This window comes from Nycticebus coucang, chromosome 4 (genome assembly GCF_027406575.1).
Source record: "Nycticebus coucang isolate mNycCou1 chromosome 4, mNycCou1.pri, whole genome shotgun sequence".
Lineage (NCBI taxonomy): Eukaryota > Metazoa > Chordata > Mammalia > Primates > Lorisidae > Nycticebus > Nycticebus coucang.
Window position 1 is genome coordinate 116,457,403 of NC_069783.1, and position 20,748 is coordinate 116,478,150.

General features: G+C 45.3%; 1 protein-coding gene across 6 annotated transcripts in view; it reads right to left on the reverse strand.

Moving 5' to 3' along the window:
- HECTD4 (HECT domain E3 ubiquitin protein ligase 4) overlaps nt 1–20,748 on the reverse strand; it is a 213,402-nt gene that overhangs the window by 20,255 nt on the left and 172,399 nt on the right. For all 6 annotated transcript variants that reach the window (XM_053588942.1, XM_053588943.1, XM_053588941.1 and 3 more), the window contains exons 53-62: nt 19,822–19,959; nt 17,901–18,037; nt 14,073–14,233; nt 11,801–11,982; nt 9,964–10,169; nt 9,560–9,690; nt 8,274–8,479; nt 6,443–6,622; nt 2,618–3,924; nt 1,176–1,383 (exon numbers count right to left, since the gene is read on the reverse strand). In XM_053588942.1, the coding sequence (XP_053444917.1) occupies nt 1,176–1,383; nt 2,618–3,924; nt 6,443–6,622; nt 8,274–8,479; nt 9,560–9,690; nt 9,964–10,169; nt 11,801–11,982; nt 14,073–14,233; nt 17,901–18,037; nt 19,822–19,959 (2,856 nt within the window). The remainder of the gene's footprint in view (nt 1–1,175; nt 1,384–2,617; nt 3,925–6,442; nt 6,623–8,273; nt 8,480–9,559; nt 9,691–9,963; nt 10,170–11,800; nt 11,983–14,072; nt 14,234–17,900; nt 18,038–19,821; nt 19,960–20,748) is intronic.

The following is a 20,748-nucleotide window of genomic DNA, read 5'->3' on the forward strand; positions in this document are numbered from 1 at the left end:
CAGCTCATAGCAACCTCAAATTCTTGGGCTCAAGTGATCTACTTGCCTCAGGTTTCCATTTTTAGTAGAGACGGGGTCTTGCTCTTGCTCAGGCTGATCTCAAACTCATGAGCTCAAGCCATCCACCCGCCTCAGCCTCCCAGAGTGCTAGGATTACAGGCGTGAGCCACAGCACCCAGACTTTTTTTTCATTTCTGTGCTGAAGACCTCACTTATCTTACCCTGATCCCAGATTTGAGGGAATGTTTCCAAATTTCATGATTGGGGATAATAATTTGAAACAGTAAACCCCCTCCTCAATGTATAATTTTTGTATTGGAAAATACAAAACAACTTAATAACTCTATTATGAAATTTCAAACTATTAATTTTTAAAAAGTGACATAATTAGAAATTCTGAGAAAGACTTACATAAAATAAAAACAATGACATATAGAACTGTCGTTAATTATAAAAAGAAAAACTTTTTCTGTTTCTAAAGTGAAGCTTGAGGTGAGATTGGCCTTAGACGGGAGCCTTCTGCTAGACTCAGCTTTCTGGGGGCTTCATTAGGGCTCTGGGTCCTGGATAGACACTTGGTATTATATGAAAGCAGACAGGATCCACCCCACAAAAACCCCACCAGGATGACAAGAGGGATGGAAACTAGGACTTTTGTGGAAAAGGGAATAGAACTGTTTCTCTTTTTAAGGAACAAGGTGAAGCATTAGCTGTCCTCAAACATATAGACAAATAATTACCAGTAATGTGCATGGTACATCATCCCAGCTACACAAGACAGAACAAAATAGATACACTTGAACTTGAACAAGGGGCAGCCTGGCTAGACCAAAAAAAAAAAAAAAAAGACTTGAACGCAAGCCCTCAGCTGAACATTCCAGGCTATCTCCAGCTGAAACACAGCAGGTCTACAGCTGGGAGAGGGTCCAGAATGTTCTCTTTATATCATATGAACATGTAGTCAGCCACTGTCGGTAAACAATCAACCTCTTGTCCCACCACTCCCTGAATTTTCAAAATCTTTAACTCCAGGAATGGCTGCAAGTTCCTCTTTAACGCTACATGTTAAAAATAGGGGAAATTGGAGGCGGGGGAGAGATTTCACTCAATTTTTTTTCTGCAAGTCTAAAACAGCTACAAAAAGCCTATTAATAAAAAAAAAATCCATAACCCACCTTTAATTGACTTATCATTAAAATAATCTTCTAACCCTGGGCTCCCTTGAGTGTCAAACAAACTCTGATTCACTACAGATACGGTTAGAATCTCTTCTGTTGACATTTCCATCAGTTCATCGTCACCATCCAAACTTGACAAACCAATCAAATCATTATTATTAAATAAACTGGCTCGAATTTTCTCGATTTTGGCTCGGGATCTGATCTGTGTGAACAAAGAAAAGGGCCAGGATTAAATGAAGTGACCAGTCATTCACATGAGTGAACTTTCCCCCTCCCTCCCTTCCCTGAAAACTTCTGCCTCTCGGGAGCAGTGGGAGCAGTCTGATGCAGGCAAGCTGGCCTTGCTGGGAAACTTTCCCTAAGTGCCAAAAATGGTGACTTTTAGGAGAATAACTCAACTGGGAATCTCTGTTGCTAAACCTGCCCAGGTCTGTGTCTATACTCTGATGCCTGGCTCTGATGAAGTCCTGGGGAAGGAGGCTAGTGGATTAAAAGAAGTGATTCCAGGAACGAAACTAACCACGTGACCCTTGGGCTCTCCTTTTGGAGAGTAAAGCAGTGCAATTCTCTGCACTGCACTTTTCTCTATGTATCAAATAAGGGAGAGGGGAGTTTGGACTTTTGAGTGTAGCTCCTGTTAGGCAAAGGTTCATGAAGACACTGGATTACTTTTTTTCTTTTCTGAGAGAGAGTCTCACTCTGTCACCCTGGGTAGAGTGCCATGGTGTCATAGCTCACAGCAACCTCCAACTCTTGGGCTCAAGCAATCCTCTTGCCTCAGCCTCTGAAGTATCTGGGACTACAGGCACCCACCACAACACCCAGTTATTTTTAGAGACAGGGTCTTGCCCTAGTTCAGGCTGGTCTTAAACTCCTGAGCTCAAGCAATCCACCCACCTGAGCCTCCCAGAGTGCTAGGATTACAGGCATGAGCCAATGTGCCCAGCCTTGGATGCAGGCTTTCTACATGAGGAGACACAAACATGTAGGATCTTGAGTGGGACTATCACCCGACAGCATGCTTGCCATCCAAAACTCAGAATCGCTGAGAACAGAATCACTGGAACAAAACAGTGCTTCTGTTCTACTCAGTGAAGTCCCTCCTGCCACTGGCAATGCTGAAAACAACCCAAGGCCACTCTGGAATACCTGGGTGGGGCTATGAGCTGGAACACATTTGGGAAAGGCCAGCCACCAGGGAAGATCAGCTTCCTAAGCCCTGGGCTGGCCACATAGAGCAGTGACTGCATTAACTTCACAACATCAGGCATGATATCACTCTTAGATGTTACCTTCAACAGCCACCCTGTGCACTTTCCAAAAGCTGCCATGAGAAGCCCCTACGTGCTCTCACATTACCTAGTAAGAAATAACTAGGGAAGGTTTAAAGAGGCTTGGCAGATTCGAATTGGCTGCCAAAGCTTGAGAGCTGTTACCTCCACGACTGCAAAGCCTTTGATGGGGCGTGCTGTGAGGGGCTGGCCGTCCAGGGATGTCATGGTGTACATGGAGCCCATGTCTGACGCTGAGGCTGTCTCTGCATTGTCCAGTGGCTCCCCCAGGCTGCCCAGGCTGCCTAGGCTGCCGGTACTACACAGGGAGATGTCCAGGCTCTCCTGGCTGGACACCACATGGGGTTCCAGCAAGCCAGGAGGGATGGGCAGCTCTAGGCCTGAGAGCAGCGGGTCCACAGACAAGTCACTGACGGTCTGCGAGATGCCTTGGGAGCTGCAGATAGAGGCCTGGCTGGTGGAGGCAGACGCGCTGATGCTCATGGCAGGGGTCAGGCTGCTGGACGTGCTCACCTCCAGGCTGTCTGTGCCAGGGAAGGCCAGGGTCTTCTCTGGCTCAGCTTTCCCGTCACCACCCTCAGCCTTGTCTTTCGGCTTTTTGGGGTCTTCTTCCTGCAGTGGAATGTAGATCTCATCTTTGAAGACCCCGCCGTGGGCATTGCAGGCCTTGCGGATGGCACCTCTGACGATGCCCTCGTCCAGGTGGGTGGGGATTCCGGAGATCACCAGCAAGCGGCTGTGGGCGGTGGGGCCCACCAGGGCCTGGCAGGCATCAGCAATGGCGTCACTCGTCACACCCAGACCCTGGGGGTCCTTCCTGGTGAGGTGCCGGAGGATGATGAGCAGGGTGAGTGCACGATGGAACCACAGCATGTCCTCGGGCTTGCTGCCCCCGATGCTGAGCACAGAGGCATCTGACTCCACTGTGCGGGGGGACTGGCGCTTCCCCGAGGAGGAGGCTTTTTCCCGCTTCATCTTGACTTTTTTCCTCTTGGACAGGAGGCTGGGGCTCTGTGGGGTCTGACCCGGGGAGGACGAGGAGGAGGAGGACGAGTCACTGAGGTTAGGGGTGGTTGCTGAGGTCACCCCGCTGGCTGTGACACTCATGTTGGTAGGCAGGGTTACTTCAGCTACTGCCAGGCACCCTTCCATCAGTGCGTGAAAATATGTAGAGAACCTGCCCTGGTCGCTGGCTGCTACCGCCCCAGCGCCCCCACAGGTGCCTCCTGAGGCCCAGCTCTGAGTCTCCTCGTCATACAGCTTATGGAGCTCTGACTGCAAGGCCATCAGCATGGCCAGACAGGGGTTCAGCTGGAGGGCAATGGAGGAGGACAGGCCGGCTGGGTGCCTCCTCTGCTCCAGGGCGTGCACCGTGCGTAGGAGCTCTGCCAGGAGATGGAAGACGAGCTCCTTCACGCAGGCCGCCATGTCTGTGGTCCACAGAAAGTTTCCTGAGGCAAATAGAAAATAACAGCAAGTACTCATGCACTGCTCCTTCTGTGCCAGGCACTGTTCTATGCCAGGCCCTGAAAACAACCCTGTGAATAGTTCCTACATAATACACCCCCATCTCACAGGTGAAGAAACAGAGGCTCAGAACTGAAGCACTGGCCAAAGGTCACACAGCTGCCAGAGAGAGCACTGGCAGCCTGGCCCACAGAGAGGAGCCCGGGGAGTCCCAGTGTCCATGGCAGGGCTCAGGCAAAACATTGTTTTTTTCTGCCATGAAAGGCTATCCAGAGAGTTGGAGGTAAGTAACTGGAACAGTGTTTCCTAAAGCACAGATGGTACCATGGGGAATACAAGGAAATTCAATTTTACCAAAGAGCACAGAAACACATCTGGAAACACTGTTCCTTTTTAACTCCTTTTAATCCTGATTATGCTAACAAAAAGCCTTACTTTGGGGCTGGTATACTCTAAACAGAGAGTGGACCAGAAACCCTGGGCCTTTGACAAAGCAGCTACAGTTTTATAACAGCAACTATTTATTTTCCTTGTGCTTACTTTTATGGTTATCTTTTAGTTATGCCAAGGGATATTAATTTTTCATTTAGAGTAGTGATATAAAGCTTTCCTTAAAAGTAAATTTAAGCTTAAAGAAAAAGAATTGCAATAGAAGCTATTAAATAAATGCTGAAAGGCACAATTCATGGTTGTGCCCAAACCACATAAAGGTGGCATGAGAATGAAGTTCAGGAAATACTGTCAAGAATCGCAAGATGGGGCAGCGCCTGTGGCTCAGCGGGTAGAGTGCCAGCCCTATATACTGAGGGTGGCGGTTTGAACCCAGCCCCGGCCAAATTGCAACAACAAAAAAATAGCCAGGTGTTGTGGTGGGCGCCTGTAGTCCCAGCTACTTGGGAGGCTGAGGCAAGAGAATCACCTAAGTTCAGGAGTTCGAGGTTGCTGTGAGCTGAGTGACGCCACGGCACTCTACCGAGGGCAATAAAGTGAGACTCTGTCTCTAAAAAAATAAAAATAATTAAAAAAAAAAATCACAAGATAGATTACATGTTTGTGTGAAGGTCCCCTTCATACAGGGTGTGTATCTTATATTCACATATTCATGTGACCTGGAACCAAGTGGAAGCAAGGAAAGCTCACGTTATGTGAGAAGCTATCAGGGACCATGAATGGCCAAGGCCCTCGCCCATGGCATCCAGATGGGTCTAGTACAGGGCAAAGACCACTGATGGGGAGTCATGAGGGCCTGACTTACTAAGTCCTGCTCTCTCAAGAGTGACACTGTTTGAGAATTCTGATGTGAAATAAGCTTGCTATTGTCCTGGAATGTGGGGTGTCATAGAAAAAAAGTGCCAATGCCCCTCTGTGCGCTGGGGTCCAGAGCTGAGCTGCTGGAACTGCTTGTGTTGCGTCCTTCCTGGTCCTTTCTTTAACATTTGACATTCATGTAAGAGGGTGACCTTGGAGAGAATTCTTCTCCACAAAAATTGCACACAGTGGTCCATGAACTCGGACTTGTTCCCAGGCAGTGGTTCCCTGCTTACTTCTCCCCCTACTAGGGGGTGTTTTAAATAATTTGACTTACTTAATGCAAATTAAAGCTGGAAAATTCACATCAAAATCCAGATTCTTGTTTTTTCTTGAAATAAGAAATTATAGCTCTAGTAGGATGGAGGCCACATTCTCATGTGGCTGTGGGCATGGCCAGGAACTCACTGGCCATCTGACAGGTCACATGCCCTCAGCTCACTGAGGTTCCCCCAACCCAACTTCCTCCTTTATTTCTCTCATTTATGTGATCTGATTGAACTCTGAGGGAATCTGAGTTTGTAACATTTTTTTCCCTCCACCATTTCATTATGAAAACATTTAAAAATATAGAAAAGTTGAAGAAAGGAACCATCTAGATTCTACCATTAACATGTTGCTGTATTTGCTTTATTACATATTCTATTCATCCTTCTATCCATCCATAAACCTACTTTAGTTTTTGATTATTTCAAAATAATTTTGTAGGCATTGGCGTTTTATCCCTAAACACTTAAGCAGTCACATCATTAATTAAACTTCAGTGTTTATTTGGGAGGCTGAGGCAGGAGGATTGATTGAGGCCAAGAGCTCAAGACCAGCCTGGGCAAGAAAAGAAGACCCCATCTCTACAAAAAATAAAAAAAATTAGCTGGGTGTGGTGGGTGCCTATAGTCCCGGATACTTGAAAGGCTGAGGCAGGAGGATCATTTGAAGCAGGAGTTTGAAGTTGCTGCGAGCTATGATGATGCCACTGAATGCTAGCCTCTGTAAGAGAGTGAAACCCTATCTCAAAAAAAGAAAAAAGAAAGAAAGGAAAGAAAAATTAAAAAGAGTTAAATGTTTATTAGTTTTTTTTTTTCTCTTTTGAGACTCCTAGACTCAGGGTATCCTTAATCCAAGTTCTTTCTTTAGGCATCATGACATCCCCCCGTCCCTGCCCCCACCCTAATCTCGAGGGGAGGAAAGCCTCACCTAGCAGCTCCACCACCTGTAGGAGGACAGATGTTGGGATAGTGTCAGGCTCATCTTCGGATTTCCCTTCCCCATCTTCTGATTTCCAGGACAGCAGCTGCTCCGCAAAAGCCATAGCCAGTGGGAACTCCAGGGGCAGAGAGTGTAACACCAGCACAGCTCCGGGAGGTGGGGACACCCCTGGAAGAAGCACCCAAGAGGAAAGGGTGTGTGAGTTGTCATACCTGATGCAAATCAGCCCCCCAGGCCCTGCCAGATGTGCATGGAGAAGCAGCACCAGAAAGTCCACCATGCATCTGCTCCAGGTGGAAGAAATGGAATTCCTCAGCCCTCCAGACGTTAGCTGCAGGGACAGGGGAGAGGGAGTCTACTTACAGGGGTGGCAATGAAACAAAGGGCAGCAATGGGAAGGAAAGGAAATCTCAGTCACTTCCACTGAGAAGGACAGATGCTCCCCATTCAGTTAAATACCAGCCACATGATCCAGAATGGGGACAATTAAGTCATACATTAAAAGATGCTTCACTGGAGTAATTCTCAGCTTGATAAAGCAACGATCAGTCCTTCTGGATGGCTGAATTTATACAGTTCACCAGCAAGGTGTCCCCAAGACTAACGGCACTACAAGGACCTTGGGGTTTGATTCCAGAATATTACTTTCTGCCATTGCTGTGGCCTCTATCTGACTAAAGCTGCATCCAGTGAGAGGTCCCCAAGCCTTTTCATCCTCACATCTTACAGTGCACCACTGGTCAGACATGAGCCAGAGCATCAGAGGCTTCAGACAGGCTGGAAGGGACCAGATGGACTTGTTCATTTTGGGCTAAATGTTAATATGGTGATAATTATGGAGTGATAGTTAAGACTGAGATCTTCTGTTTTTAATATAAAGTTAAAACAGCTAATATAGGCAAAAAACTATGAAAAAGCAGTCTAATAAAAAGAGATCATAAAGTTGTGTAGCAATGACCAAATCACTTAAGAAATGCCTTTTAATTTATTCCCTAAAGATGGAATGTCCCTAAGGACTAGGGCTGTGGAGAAGCCAAAGCACATTTTTTTTTTGTCTGAGAATCCCAATCTTATAGCATCTCCACAGCTGACCACCTCCCTTCCATTGACAACCTCAAACTGACCTAATTTTCATAGACCAGACGAGTACTACATGTGTGTATCAGCACGGCAGGCCTAGTTCCTTATATTGACCACCTCTATATGTTGACCGGTTTGTTACAGTCCCTTGGATGGTCAACTTACAGAGGTTCTACTGTATATCTTCTGGCAAACATGTTTAACAGTCTTCTTGTGAAACCTGCCAAGCAGTGGAAGTGACTGTGATTTCCTTTCCTTCCTGTACATACTCAGAGGAAGCTGGCTTTGGTACATAAGAGGACAGGCAGCGACAGCTTCAGGGTTTACAGGGCAGACTAAAACTGTGAAGCTTCACAAAAGCTGCCTGGGAGGTGAGAGCAGTTAGGCTCCCACTTAGAAGGAGAGCAGATACCCGCTGTGGTCAGGGCCAGGCCTTGAGGAACAGTAACTGGGATTATCACAGACAGATTTGGCCATAAGGCTGAGACTGCTCTGTGTAGATCACTCTAAAGAGTCAGCATCCCAGCGCCCATTTATGAAAAGAAAGGAAAGCCCCACTGTGGTCTGGGGGACATCTTCTAGGCCTCCTGAATGTGAGGAACACTGTGACAAGCAGACCTCGTCTTTATCAACAGAAATTGGAACATACAAGGTAAAAAATTATTTGAATCTTCAAAAAGAAGGTAAACAGAGAAAGACTCACAGCTGTTCTTGTCAGCAAGAGCTGATGGAGACTCACCCAGTTTGATGTGTACCCTGTCTGTGGAGAGGACCACAGAGGGGTACTGGTCGGCGGTGGGGGGAGGAGCGAGCCCAGTGTTGGCTGGGGATGCATCCCGAGGGTAGCAGGCAGCCTCAATGAGGTTCAGCTGGCCATTCCGCTTCACTTTGTGGCCAAGCCCATACACGAGCACCCGCGCCCATGGTGCCTTGTACAGAGAGGAGCTGAGGAGGAGGGATGGATGTTAATACAGAAGCCAGCTGCATACACCAGGACGAGGGAACAACGTATTTTCCGCAGAGGAAGTTAAATGAAAACTGGGCAGAAGTCACTTCACTACATTTTAGAAGATCATTCTTTATGGGGCAGCGCCTGTGACTCAGTGGGTAGGGCGCCACCCCATATACTGAGGGTGGCAGGCTCAAGCCCGACCCCAGCCAGCTAAAACAGCAGTGGCAACTGCAACAAAAAGTAGTCGGGTTGTGGTAGGTGCCTGTGGTCCCAGCTACTCAGGAGGCTGAGGCAAGAGAATCACTTAAGCTCAAGAGTTGGAGGTTGCTGTGAGCTATGACGTTACGGCACTCTACCAAGCGCAATAGAGTGAGACTCTGTCTCCAAAAAAAAAAAAAAAAAGGATCATTCTTTATATATTTATTTATTTATTTATTTTTTGAGACAGAGTCTCAAAATGTCACCCTGGGTAGAGTGCCATGGCACCACAGCTCAAAGCAACCTCAAACTGTTGGGCTTAAGCAATTCTCTTGCCTCAGCCTCCCAAGTAGCTGGGACTACAGGTGCCTGCCACAACACCGGCTATTTTTTGGTTGTAGTTGTCGTTGTTTGGCAGGCCCATTTGAACCCACCAGCTCCAGGGTACATGGCTGGTGCCCTGGCCACTAAGCTACAGGTGCCGAGCCTAATTTTTTTTTTTTGACAAAGACTCTCACTTGGTGCTTGGTAGAGTGCCATGGCATCCAGCTCACAGCAACCTCAAACTCTTGGACTTAAGCAATTCTCTTGCCTCAGTGTCCCAAGTAGCTGGGACTACAGGCACCTGACAGAACGCCCAGCTATTTTTCTGTTGCGGTTGTCGTTGTTGCTTAGTTGGCCTAGGCTGGGTTCAAACCTGCCAGCTTCGGTGTATGTGGCTGGCGCTGTAACCACTGTGCTATGGGCACTGAGCCAAGATCATTCTTTATAAAGACCAATTCCCCAAATGCAGAAATATGGAAAGAACCATAATCACCAGAACGCATTAAGTTTTTCTGTCCCCATCACCATATTTTTGAGAACAAGCAACTTACTCTTTGCGGAATCCAGACTGACTTTCTTTGCAAGACACAACAACGAAAGCTGCCCCAGGGAAATTAACATCCATATTGACTTTGGACTCAGTAATTGGGAACTCTTCGGAGGGGAACTGCTCTGGTGCTGTCTGCAAAGAGATGTTTAATAAGAAAAGCCAAGGACTAAACACAAGGGAGGCAAAGAGGATTTGCCACAGCACATGACAGAGTCAGAGGACAGAAAAGCCCTCCAGAAGGAAGAAAGCTATAAATGAGACAAAGCAGAAGAGGTTTTAAGAAAAGGAAATGGCTGGGAAGAGGGGTTTGTGGGGAAAAATGAGAGTCAATTTTAGCAAACCAATAAGACTTCTAATTAAAAATGGTACCCAAAGTTAAGGGACATTAGCTTTATAGATTTCTACCTGTAGGAAAGAGCAGATCTGTTTCGTCAGCTCCAAAAGGCTCTCCTCGCCCTGGTGCAGGGACCGGGTGATGGCCACGTTCAGCCACTCTCTCACTGTCAGGGAGTTGCCCTGGTAAAAGAGGTCTGTGGCGGAACAGTTCTGGGAATGGATGCAATGCTGCAGAGACTGTGCCAGGAGGATGGAGCTAGAGCTGATGGTGCCGTCTGGGGACAGAAAAGAAAGAGAAGTTGACAGGCATCAAAGCAGCAGTGGCTGGGAGAGTCTCAGTGACAGACTATGAATGACCCGCCCAGACAACCTGGCCTGGCAGGGCTATCGGGACATGACGTCTTGGATAACCCATAGGACCCAGAGATCAGTGGTCTCCCAATTTCTGCTTTCTTTCTTTTTATTTTTTTTGAGACAGAGTCTAACTCTGTCACCTTGGGTAGAGTGCTAAGACGTCATGGCTCACAACAACCTCAAACTCTTTGGCTCAAACGATCCTCCTGCCTCAGCCTCCCTGTAACTAGGACTACAGGTGCCTGCCACAACCCCTGGCTAGTTTTAGAGATGGGGTCTTGCTATTGTTCAGGCTGGTCTTAAACTCCTGAGCTCAAGCATCCACCTGCTTCAGCCTCCCACAGTGGTAGGATCACAGGCGTGAGCCATGGCACCGGGCCAATTTCTGTTTTCTTCTTTGTAGCAGAACTGTTTCCTAAAATAAAATCCTATGTAGAGGCCAAGACTATAAGACATACTGTGGGGCTGCTTGGATTCAGGGCTTCCCAGAGACTTTTTGGCTGCCCTGACCCACCTTGAGCAGCACCCTTGGAACAGCTCGGGTGCCTAAGTGCAGTCTGTAAAGGGACATGTTAGGTCACCAACACAAAGCAATGCTTTAAGCTTTCCAGGTATATTTCAGTTTCAGAGCTCTGAGTTCTTGGGGTGGGTTAGTGGATACCAGGTGCTCAAATTGGCCAGTGGAGATGTAGTGCACACACATCATCAGGGACCTCACAGCTGGGAGCCAGAAAGCGCAGCCCAAGATCCAGTACAGTCTGCAGCGGGTTTGGGAGGGGCCCCCTGCCTGCCTCACCTCTTGTTTCCATCTTAGTTGTTAGGAGATCAAGGGGAACAGGCTGGAGGCTGAGGTGCCAGGGAAAGACAGAAAGGGCCCTTATCTTAGACTGGGCTGTGGACGGACTCATCACTTGGCGCTCACCAGGGGAGCACATACAGCTTCACACCATGGGCACCCAGGCTGGCTCATTAAGACAGCTAGCTCCACCTCGCATCAGATGAACAGAATATATCTGCTTTGCAGGAGTTTGATAACAGGAATGTTTCTCTTATTGTTGTTGTTTTTTATAGAGATGGGGGTCTCACTTTCTTTCCCAGGCTGCTCTCAAACTCCTGGCATGAAGTGCTCCTCCCACCTTGGTCTACCAAAGTGACTTGGTAACAGGCAAGAGCCACCATGCCTAGCCATCTTCCTTTTGTTCCAATGCCTAATAGGATGTCTATGGCAACAATACAGTGACCAGGTTTCATAATTAATACTTTATTTTCCTTGAAACATGATTAGCTTGGAAGCTCAATGAATGCTTAACTCAATAATGACTAAAGTGCGCAATATCCTTATGATTCAAAGACTGAGAAAGCACTGCCAAGGGAACCCTGGTCCCTTGGTGCAGTGTCTCCACATCTGCCTATGTGGAGGGTGCCCGAGTTTCCCCTCCTCCTCTTGTTGGGGGCGGTATATACGCACAACAGACGCTGTGGGCCTGGTGAGGGGTCAGGGCTAGTCTATTCTGGCACTGAGTTCAGTGACAACAGCAAAGCCAAGTGTTACCTGGGAGGGGAGGAGCGAGGAGCTGATTGGACAGCAGCTGCAGGTGCTCCAGGGTGATGTCTCGGATGGCAGGGATGTGGAAGAGGCGGGTAAACAGGTGAGGCAACTTGGGGGCGAATATATTAAGCAGGGCCATGCGGCAGTACAGCCTGGCCAGCGCAGCCTCGCAGCGCAGCAGCTCTCTGCAAGGGAAAGGCAGGTGAGACGCACTGGGGCCCTGGCCCCCACCCCCAACCAGGTCACTCTGAAGGGAAAGGGCCGCACCTCAGACTTCTCCTCTGGCCCATGTTCTATGCCCCAAGTGAGTCTCTTGTGTTTTAAAGAAAAAGCCACAGAATTTAGTTATGCTGTTATGTCTGGTTTTTCCCAACTCAAAAAGCACTGTGAAAAGAAATGAAAAGACTTGTCCAAGTATGTTCACAGCAGCACTATGTGAGACAGCCACATAGTGGGAACAACCCAAATGTTCATTAACTTACTGGTAAATCTATACAAGGGAACATTTTCTGGCCATAAAAAGAATGAAGGACAACTTCCTCCATGTGGATGGACCTCAAAACATGCTGAGTGACAGAAGCCAGATACAAAAGGTCACATATTATATGACTCCATTTACAAAATCCACAGAGAGAGGAAATAGATTGGTGGTGTCAGGAGCTGAGGGGACAGGAGAATGGGAAGTGACTGCCCTTCGTTACACTGCTATTAGCTTAGTTCTCATAAAAATGTGGCAAAGAACATCAGCACTATTACTAGGCATTGCTCATTGGAAAGATGACCAGATCGGCAAGCTGCACCCGTATATACTTCCAGAGTATAGTGACTCTTGTAGTTGGGTGTCTCTCTTACCAGAATTCCTGGAAAACTAGGTAAGTGGATTTGTCACAAGAGATACTGGCTTCACATGAACACCATGTGACAGCTATCCTTTACACCTGAGTTGCTGCTTGGGTGGGTGAGATCAGACAACAGCGTGCAACTATGGTGTAGGTGACTGCAAGACCTCTTGCTGAAGAAAGGCTCATGATATTGCCTTTGTGCCACACCATGCTTCCTGGCCTGTACCTTGTCAAGTAAAGGTAATGTCAAGTGGAACCTATTCTGGGCTTGTGAATTTGAGTGCCTAACCGAACTGAATGCCGCCCAAATACAGCAACACAATATTCACGTGGAGATGGCAAGGAGGCAGCTGGACACGTGCATCTGGGGTTCCAGGGAGAGATCAAGGCTGCAGGTTTATTCACATTGGTTCAAAATGGACAAAAAATGATGAGAAATTGTGATGGCTAATAGAGCAATAGCATGAAAAATAGATTATGGAAACTTTAATAGAGAACTCCACTTGTTAATTCTCTTTTTCTTTGAATTGTTGCACAAACTTTTTTGGGTTTTTTGGCCTCAGATATCACTTAGGTATTTGCAAGGACTTTTAAAACCGAAAGGAAGAACTCACAAGAGAATTTGTAATGGTGGACATTTAAATTTCAGCCTACTAAGGGTAGGCACATGCCTACAGTGCCTTCTGTTCTCTTCCAGAATCCTACATGGTGCTAGGCGCAAAGCAAGAACTCAAGCAATACCTACTCAGCTTAACAGAGGAATGACCTGGCTGCTCACACAATGCCTGGACATCTTCTTAGCTTCTCTTCTTGTTTTCCTTTCTTTCCTTTCTTTCCTTCTTTCCTCCCTTCCCACCCTCCCTCCCTCCCTTCCTTTCTTTCTTTCTTTCTTTCTGATAGAATCTCCCTCTGTAGCCCTTGTCACAGCTCACTGCAACCTCAAACTCTTGGGCTCAAGATATCCTCTTGCCTCAACCTCCCAAGTAGCTGGGACTACAGGCGCCCGCCACAACACCAGGCTACTTTTTCTATGTTTAGTACAGACAGGGTTTTGCTTTGTTCAGACTGGTCTCAAACTCCTGATCTTAAGCAATCCACCTGCCTGGGCTTCCCAGAGTGCTAGGACTGCAGGCATGAACCACCGTGCCTGGCCTGCTTTACTCTTCTGAACTTTTTTCACTCTTCAAACCTGTAGCTACCTCTGTCCCCCCAATTCATAGCACAATTCATGTCCCACCAACCAGGTGATTCCAGATCCTCCAACTTTTCTTCCCAATGCCTGCAATTTTGCTGTTATCTTTATTAGCTGCCCTCTCTCCTTCTAACTGTTATCTTCAAAGGAAAAGCCTTCTTGTCAAGGTTAAGTGGTACCCATGGTAAAATAGGGTTAAGTGGATTTCTGTGACCCATTAGAAAGAAGGGCTCGATTTTACCTGTGAATTTGAAGGTTGGTGTTGTCCAGTGTGACCAGCCCATTGGTGGCGGTCCTTCGGTAGCCTGCTGGGGGCCTTTCCAACATATCAATAGGATACCAGTATCGCACCAGCACACCTTCGCTTCGGAGGTATGTTTCTACCTGCACCAATTCATTTACCTATAGTAGAAAAAGGAAATGTTCTCCTGACTATGGTCTTTGTTTTCCAAGTATAAGAGATTGTGTATGTGTGAGTGTGTGTGCACGTGTATTTTAAGTCCAGGCTTTTAGATATTATGCTTATAATTTGCATCTAATTGCTAGTTCATGGAGAAAATAAATGAGTTGAGAGAGAATTCACATTTTTGAAGCACATGTTATAAGTTTTTAAAGTATAAACTTGCTATATACTTTTCTGAGAAAATATCAATATAGTAAACATTAGGAATTATGGAGATATTAAATAAATTCTTAAAGATAAATGTTAATTAACTATATAATAAAAAGGTCAAATGCCAGTTATTTTTTAAAAACCTTCAAATCAATAAAAATTTAAAAAGTACAGATATATATCTCACCACACTTATATATGCCATTGATTGAGTCTAAAAGTTCAAAGACATCTGCTCAGTACTGATAGTTTTAGTTTTTTTATACCAGATGGAAAATTTTAATTGATACAACAAATTAAAAAAGATCTTTAATATAATCATGAATTAGCAATTTAAAGAGAATAGTGCTATATTTTAGGACACATCGTTCCCAGGTAAAACTTATGTTCATAATTTCTTAAAAGCAAGAAATTTATCTGATAGCTCTATTTTATTGCTAGGAAAATAAAAAATAAGCTCATACGTATGCATTCTGGATTCAAATACCAATGCAATTTTTATTTAGAGATTACTATAATTTCTATTTTTCTAATTTTTACTTTCACACATTTCCACTGCTAAAAAATATTACCAATAGTGTCAGACATTTACATCTGAAGGCAGTGGGAGAGTAACAGTATTGCTAATATTATTGATGGAATTTTCTTTTCTTTTTTTTTTTTTTGGAGACCGAGCCTCAAGCTGTCACCCCTAGGTAGAGTGCTGTGGCATCACAGCTTACAGCAACCTCCAACTCCTGGGCTCAAGCGAGTCTTCTACCTCCACCTCCCAAGTAGCTGGGGCTACAGGCAGCTGCCACAATGCCCGGCTATTTTTTTTTTTTTTTTTTTGGTTGCAGCCATTGTTGTTTGGTGGGTCCAGGCTGGATTTGAACCAGCCAGCTCAGATGTATGTGGCTGGCACGTTAGCCACTTGAGCCACAGGCGCTGAGCTGGAATTTTCTTTTCTTTTTTTTTTTGAGACAGAGCCTTAAGCTATCACCCTGGGTAGAGTGCCATGTCATCACAGCTCACAGCAATCTCCAACTCCTGGGCTTAAGTGATTCTCTTGCCTCAGGGACTGGGACTACAAGTACCTGCCACAACACCCAGCTATTTTTGTTGGTTGCAGTTGTCATTGTTGTTTGGCAGGCCAGGGCTGGATTCGAACCTGCCAGTTCTGGTATATGTGGCTGGCGCCTTAGCCGCTTGAACTACAGGCACTGAGCCAGGAATTTTCTATTTGAAAGTTCACCTCAGGGGTGGAGGCTGTGGCTCAGTCAGTAAGGCGCCGGCCCCATATACCGAGGGTGATGGGTTCAAACCTGGCCCCGGCCAAACTGCAACCAAAAAATAGCCGGGCGTTGTGGCAGGCGCCTGTAGTCCCAGCTACTCGGGAGGCTGAGGCAAGAGAATCGCTTAAGCCCAGGAGTTGGAGGTTGCTGTGAGCTATGTGAGGCCATGGCACTCTATCAAGGGCCATAAAGTGAGACTCTGTCTCTACAAAAAAAAAAAGAAAGTTCACCTCAGTAAACCCTCTAAAAAAATTAATGATTTAAATTAAGTGCTGAGAGGCCAGGCACCGTGGCTTATGCCTGTAATCCTAGCACTCTGGGAGGCCAAGGTGAGTGGATTGCCTGAGCTTACAAGTTCAAGACCAGCATGAGCAAAAGCGAAACCTCATTTCTACTAAAAATAGAAGAAGGCCAGAAGAGGCAAGAAGATCACTGAAGGAGAGTTAGAGGTTATTGTGATCTATGATGCCATGGCACTCTACCCAGGGAGACAGCTTGAGACTTTGTCTCAAAAAAAAAAAAAAAAAAAAATTAATTATGTTCTGATAAAGTCAGTTGAAGATGTAATTTTTTTAGAGACAGAGTCTCACTTATCTACCTCGGTAGAATACCGTGGCATCAGCTCATAGCAACCTCCAACTCCTGGGTTTAGGCAATTTTCTTTCCTTAGCCTCCTGAGTATCTGGGACTACAGGCGCCCACCACAACGCCCAGCTCTTTTTTGTTGCATTCTGGCTACGGCCCGGTTGGAACCCGCCACCCTCGGTATATGAGGCCGAAGATGTACATTTTTAAAAGGTAAATTTGAAAGCATTAATGGTACCTAACATGATTTGTACCTCACTCTAGATAGACATCAAGGTGTATTTCTAGCAATAGACAATTTATCAGACACTCTTAGGCTTGGTCTATATTTTCACTAGTTTTTCTTGTATGGGAAACTACTTCAATGCAAGGATGTGCATGCAACCTTAGAATCACACAGTCATGGCTTTCAGACAGGAGTCCCTTTTTATTTATTTATTTATTTTTAAGAGATAGACTCTTACTTTGTTGCCCTTGGTAGAGTGCCATGGCATCACAGCTCACAGCAAGCTCTAGCTCTTGGGCTTAGGTGATTCTCTTGCCTCAGCCTCCCAAGTAGCTGGGACTACAGTTGCCCGCCCCAGTGCCTGGCTATTTTTTTGTTGCAGTTTGGCCAGGGCCGGGTTCAAACCTGCCACCCTTGGTATATGGGGTTGGCGCCTTACACACTGAGCCACAGGCACTGCCCAGGAGTTCATTTTCAAAAGAAAGCTTCAGCTTTTTTCTCTCTGCCTCCTGCTTCTTTTGCACTCCCACCCCTCCAAATCCTCACTGAACCCTATAAGAGAGCTTTGCAAAATGGAGAAACTATTGATCTAGTTTAATACACTTAATATACTCATTTTACAGACAGGGAAACTGAGGCTGATAGAACCAGTGAGGTGATGTAATCAAAATCACAGAACTACTCTGATTTGTGTCTACATAACCATCATGACAATGACAGATCATCCATTTACAAGGACAGTAGAAGAATTTTCCCTTGTAACTTGGGCAGATACAATGTAGGGACAGTTTGAACATGGATGACAGAAAATAATGACAGAGGTGGTGTGGTCTGGAGGAGCTGACAGCACTGAGACTTAAGACTTATCACCTATCACCAGCCCTGATCTGAGTCCATGAGACAATCTCAGGCCAGTCCTTTGGCACTACAGCACTACTGCTTGGTTTTTTGGTCCCTAATTTAAAGAGAAACCCATCTCAGGTGTGGTGGCTCACACCTATAATCCTTGCATTCTAGGAGGCAAGGCGGGTGGATTGACTAAACTCACAAGTTCGAGACCAGCCTGAGCCAGAGCAAGACCTTGTCTCTAAAAATATGTCTCTTGGGTGTTGTGGCAGGCATCTGTAGTCCCAGCTACTTGAGAGGCGGAGGCAAGAGAATCGCTTAAACCCAAGAGTTTGAGGTTGCTGTGAGCTGTGATGCCACATCACTCTATGGAGGTTGACCTAGTGAGACTCTGTCTCAGAAAAAAAAAAAAAAGAAAGAAAGAAAAAGAAATCCATCTGTATAATCACTTTTTACTTGGAGCCTGGACCTGAAAGCCTCAGTATACAGAAAAGAGCTTAATAATCTGAAGGGCTGTTCACTCACTGAATCAACATCTAAGACGACTCCATGAAGCCCAAAGGTTTTCAGCATCCCTCGGATGGCAAATTTTGGCAGAGCAGTTCCAACAGTACTGCTAGCTGCATTATTGCTGTCTGGAGAGCGGGTCACTACAGTGAGACCTGAAAAGGGTAGAGAAAGAATCATTATTATCTTGTGCTCGTATACCTTAGGGCCAAAGTAGCTCTGAAGCCTTTGACAATACCCTTGGTTTTATTATAACCAAAAAGGAACCCAGCCTTCTTTAGAAGGTATTACAACAAAATGTTGTAAAAAACTCTTTAACGAGTCAAGAATAAAAAGACAAGCCAATTAAAAATGGGCAAAAGATTTGAGTGAACATTCATACAGAGAGAAATAAAAAGAACACAGGAAAAGATGTTCAACATCACTATTAGGGAAATGCAAATCAAAACCATAATGAGATACAACTTTATACCAACTAGAATAGCTAAGATTAAAAAGACAGATAATAACAAGTGTTAGCAAGGATGTGGAGAAACTGGAACCCTCATACATTGCTGTTGGGAATGTAAAAGGGTGCAGTCACTTGGGAAAATAGTTTGGTAGTTCCTCAAAAAGTTAAACATGAAGTTGTCATATGACCAGCAATTCTACTCACATGTATGTGTGTGTATACATACATAGAATATATACCAAGAAACATGAAAACATATCCACACAAAAACATGTACAAAAATGTTCACAGCAGCATTATTCATAAAAACCAAAAAGTAGAAACAAGTCAAATCTCTGTCAATAGATGAATGGATAAACAAATTGTGATATATCTATACAATGGACTTATTTGGTGATTGAAAGAAATGAAGATATGGATGAATCTTGAAAAAATGATGCTAAATGAAAGAAGCCAGGCATAAAAGACCACATCTTTTCATATAGGAGTTCATTTATGTGAAATGTCCAGAACAGGAAAATCCAGAGAGAAAAAGCAGATGAGTGGGTCCCAGAGGCTGGGAGGAAGAAGACATGGGGAGTGATGAGGTCACAGGATTTCTTCATGGGGAATGCAAATGTTCCAGAATTAGAAGTGATAGTTTGATGGTTGCACAACTTTGTGAATATACTAAAAACCACTGAATTGTCTATTTTAAAAGAATATATATATATTTTTTTTTTGTAGAGACAGAGTCTCACTTTATGGCCCTCCGTAGAGTGCCGTGGCCTCACCCAGCTCACAGCAACCTCCAACTCCTGGGCCCAAGCGATTCTCTTGCCTCAGCCTCCCGAGTAGCTGGGACTACAGGCGCCCGCCACAACGCCCAGCTATTTTTTTTTGGTTGCAGTTTGGCCGGGGCTGGGTTTGAACCCGCCACCTTCGGTATATGGGGCCGGCGCCCTACCGACCGAGCTACAGGCGCCGCCCTTTAAAAGAATATTTTAGGGTATGTGAATTATATCTCAAAAGAAGAAAACAAAAGAAAAGTAAATACATATTCCTTTCCTTGCCTATGATGTTCTGGTATTTTTGTGAAAGTCTTCTGGTAACTCAAAAAATGAGTGGCTTTAATTTCTACTCTTTGTGCTTTTCTGTATTTTCCTCATTTCTTCCAAATATGCAATAGATTTTTAAATCAAAAGAACATATTCTATTAAAATTCTAAAATGCCTAGTACAGCATGTCTATGTAGTTTATTACCTCGGAAGCCAAGACTAAGCCTGAGAAACCCACGTGGGATCTGCAGCCCAGACTCTCCGGTGGGAAGTGGGAGAGGCCGAGAGAGGCCACAGGGTGCTCTAGGGCTTCGCATGGGAGAGCCTGGAAGAGGCCAAGCCACTTAGAGTCACCCTAGGAAAGCCACCAGCTGCTTAGCTCAGGTTTTGGAAAATGCAAGTTCTCATTTCATAGGAAATTTCTAAAGTAAAGTAAAGAGGAAAGCAAAACCTTTTCGAACTTTATCAATTGTGAACTTGTTTGCTTCGTCTTTAATGTCTTCGATGGTGGGGAGATAAAGGTCTCTTGGGATGCCACCATTCTCTTCGTAAAGAAATTCAACTGTCTGTCGGGCGATATCCACCATGCCTAAAAAATACAACAGCCTGGGTAACTCTCCAAAGAGCACATAATCTTTAGGTCAACATGACACTGACTTATATATATCTAGAATAAAAAAATAAGAGACTCTTTCAAACACTGTTTAAGGGAGTACATAGCCTTTGGGGGAAGTTAATTATACATGTCTACCAAGTTGAAAATACTCAATGCATTACTTCTAGAAATGTCTCACATCTCTCCCACAGAAACACAAGCACTAGTGGGCATAGGTACAAAAAAAATCACTGCAGCACTATTGGTAGATAACAACAAACAAACGGAAATAACCAAAGTACTCATCAATAGTGGAATGGCTAGAAATGATGGTACATTATTCTGCAATCGTTTCATTTTAGTTAAAGTAAAATAACTAAAGTCCAATGGAGATGAAGAAGAGAGAGAGTGTGATGTTCATTTCTTACTTTATACATTTTTTGTAATGTGTTTGATTTTTTTTTTTGAGACAGAGTCTCACATTGTTGCCCTTTGTAGAGTGCCATGGCGTCATAGCTCACAGCAACCGCAAACTCCTGGGCTTAAGCAATTCTCTTGCCTCAGCCTTCCAAGTAGCTGGGACTACAGGCACCCACCACAACACCCAGCTATTTTTTGTTGCAGTTTGTCATTGTTGTTTAGCTGGCCTGGGCTGGGTTCAAACCTGCCATCCTGGGTGTACATGGCTGACACCATAACCTCTGTGCTATGGGCACCACGCCTGTGTTTGATTTTTTTTTTTTTTTTGAGACAGAGCCTCAAGCTGTTGCCCTGAGTAGAGTG